The following is a 2259-nucleotide window of genomic DNA, read 5'->3' on the forward strand; positions in this document are numbered from 1 at the left end:
TTGTTGCAGTCTGCAACTTCACTGCTAGATGCCACTGAATCTCACCCACTGGTCCTTTGGGAGTTATATGGTAAACCAGACTTGATGTCTAAAGCTAAAGGTTTTGTTGGTACTGTACATGAACGTGGCCGTTCAACATGGTGGCCTCCATAGAACAGGACCCACTCCCTCTGTAGATAAAAACGGTTCATTCTGACAAAACCACAACGATTCTTATATTCAGTCGATTATACACTATAATTAAAACATACTTATGAATAACATGCCACAATATCACAATACAAATATGTAACATAATTAAACCGGGTATCTTTGTCTCAATCAATTTCCTATGCTGAAATGAAAATCGTAAAAAAAGAACAGCTTTTAAAAAAAAATAAAAAAAATAGATGTCCCCGAATAATAAATAATGGTACGACAGTGTTCACAGGCACACAACGTCTGCATGTCACCACCTTAAAGACTGTGGGTTGATTCTTGTGCAGGGTTTTTTAATTATCTAATGTTTCCACCATGTTTTGCAAAAAAAACTGGGAGAAAGTCCTCAATCTCTATTGAGTGAAGCGGGTCATAATCAAGTACAGAAATGTCACAGAAAAGTCTGTGACGAGTTGTATTACTTGTTGCAGGACAAGTATGACATTTTCAACACAGATGGGACAAATTTGCACAGAATATGCTAATAGGATCAACAATGACAATGCATTATGCTCACACACAACACCATCGTCACACAGTGTGACCCCTCAAGCGAGAAGCTGTGCTGACTGGGCAGAAAACCATGAATGAAGAGGTTAAAGGAGGTTATTGACTTCTATAAAAAGTCTCTCTCTCCTGTTTCCCTTCATTCACTTCCTCACATGACAGCACTAATTGAGCGTTAGTTACAGATGCGATTTACAGTATGTTGGCAGAACAAATAAGATCTCATGCAAAGGACGATAAAAAATCTCGCATTCCTGCTGATTTAGGTCTGTGAAGGGAAGAAAATACAAAGAAGTGGACCAGACTTGACCTGGAACTTCCCACTTTCCACCTTAAATGTTTTATTTTCGTCTGTCTGCCTGTCTGTCTGTCTCCAGCTAGGTTTTGCTGATCTCAATATCGCAGAGTTTGCTGGTTCAGGCTCCACAGTTCGCTGCTGCATCCTGGAGGGTTATGACACAAAAAACACTCGACAGGACAACTCCATCCTCAAGGCAGGGCAAATACACACCTACACCTGCACACACACGCACATTCTGAACTGATCAGCACTGAGGTTTAGTAAAACATCTCTGTTTTTTGGTTTTAACAGGTAACAATTGGGATGACTCTTCTGTCTGGGGATCCCTGCTTTAAAACGTGAGTTCCTCTTTGTCAGGGGTTTTCAACATCTGACACAAGTTTCAGTTGAGAACTGGTTAAAAATTGTCCAGAATCGTATGCCACCGAGCTTATCAATTCCTTTAAACAATGCCAGCATCTTTTTCTGATGGTTGTGCATTACAAATCATTGATGTCTGTCACTGCTAGAAATTTGCAACAAGAAGGAGTAATGGTGAAGAGGAAGAAACGGTCAAAAGCGTGGCCCCATTTTCACAAAGAAACTCAAACCACTATAACTCTACTCTGTTTCTACACTACACTAAAAACGTGGCGCTGATGCTGACCTGCATAGGCCTAAAAAAAAATGAATTGAAATAATTGGAATGATAAGCAGAATCAATAATGGTATTGATATCATTAAAATCTCATCAAATCCCATCCCTAATTATAGCCTAACTAAATATTAAGATTAATTAACTTGAGAAAAAACTTTTTGGTAACACTTTCTATGAAGGTAATGTCTATAATTCATTATAAGCACACTCATAAAATATTATAATGGATTAATATATTTTTATATTTATTTAAGGCTTTATAAAACTCTTCATAAATGTTTAGAATCATGCATGACTACTTATAACAAGGTTAGTAAAGTATTGTAAGTGGTGTCCATTATTTATAAATTGAGCTTTAAAGTATGTAAAGACACAGACAACTGCTCTTACATATAACAGATTATGAATGAAATGGAATGATGTCTTGCATACATCAGTAATACACTATAGCATGACTTTGTGAGCTTTTATTAAAGTGACAGCACTGTACTGAAGTTTGACATGGAGGTATAAAGAATTCTGAATATTAACTTTATTTACATGTCCACCACATACAGGTGCATCTCAATAAATTAGAATATCATGGTAAAGTTAATTTATTTCAGTAATTCAATTC

At 36.7% G+C, this 2259-nt stretch overlaps 1 protein-coding gene across 1 annotated transcript in view; it reads left to right on the top strand.

The window, feature by feature from the left end:
* Positions 1–643: 643 nt before the first annotated feature.
* The window catches only part of LOC118332673 (protein FAM102A-like), a gene marked incomplete in the record, with an annotated part of 3136 nt that continues 1520 nt past the window's right edge, over positions 644–2259 (top strand). The window contains 2 exon segments of the mRNA XM_035668067.1: positions 644–1199; positions 1298–1344. Of these exon segments, the coding sequence (XP_035523960.1) occupies positions 1310–1344 (35 nt within the window).

The sequence above is a fragment of the Morone saxatilis genome, unplaced genomic scaffold (assembly GCF_004916995.1).
Source record: "Morone saxatilis isolate NCDOM2014 unplaced genomic scaffold, NCSU_SB_2.0 Contig21, whole genome shotgun sequence".
Lineage (NCBI taxonomy): Eukaryota > Metazoa > Chordata > Actinopteri > Moronidae > Morone > Morone saxatilis.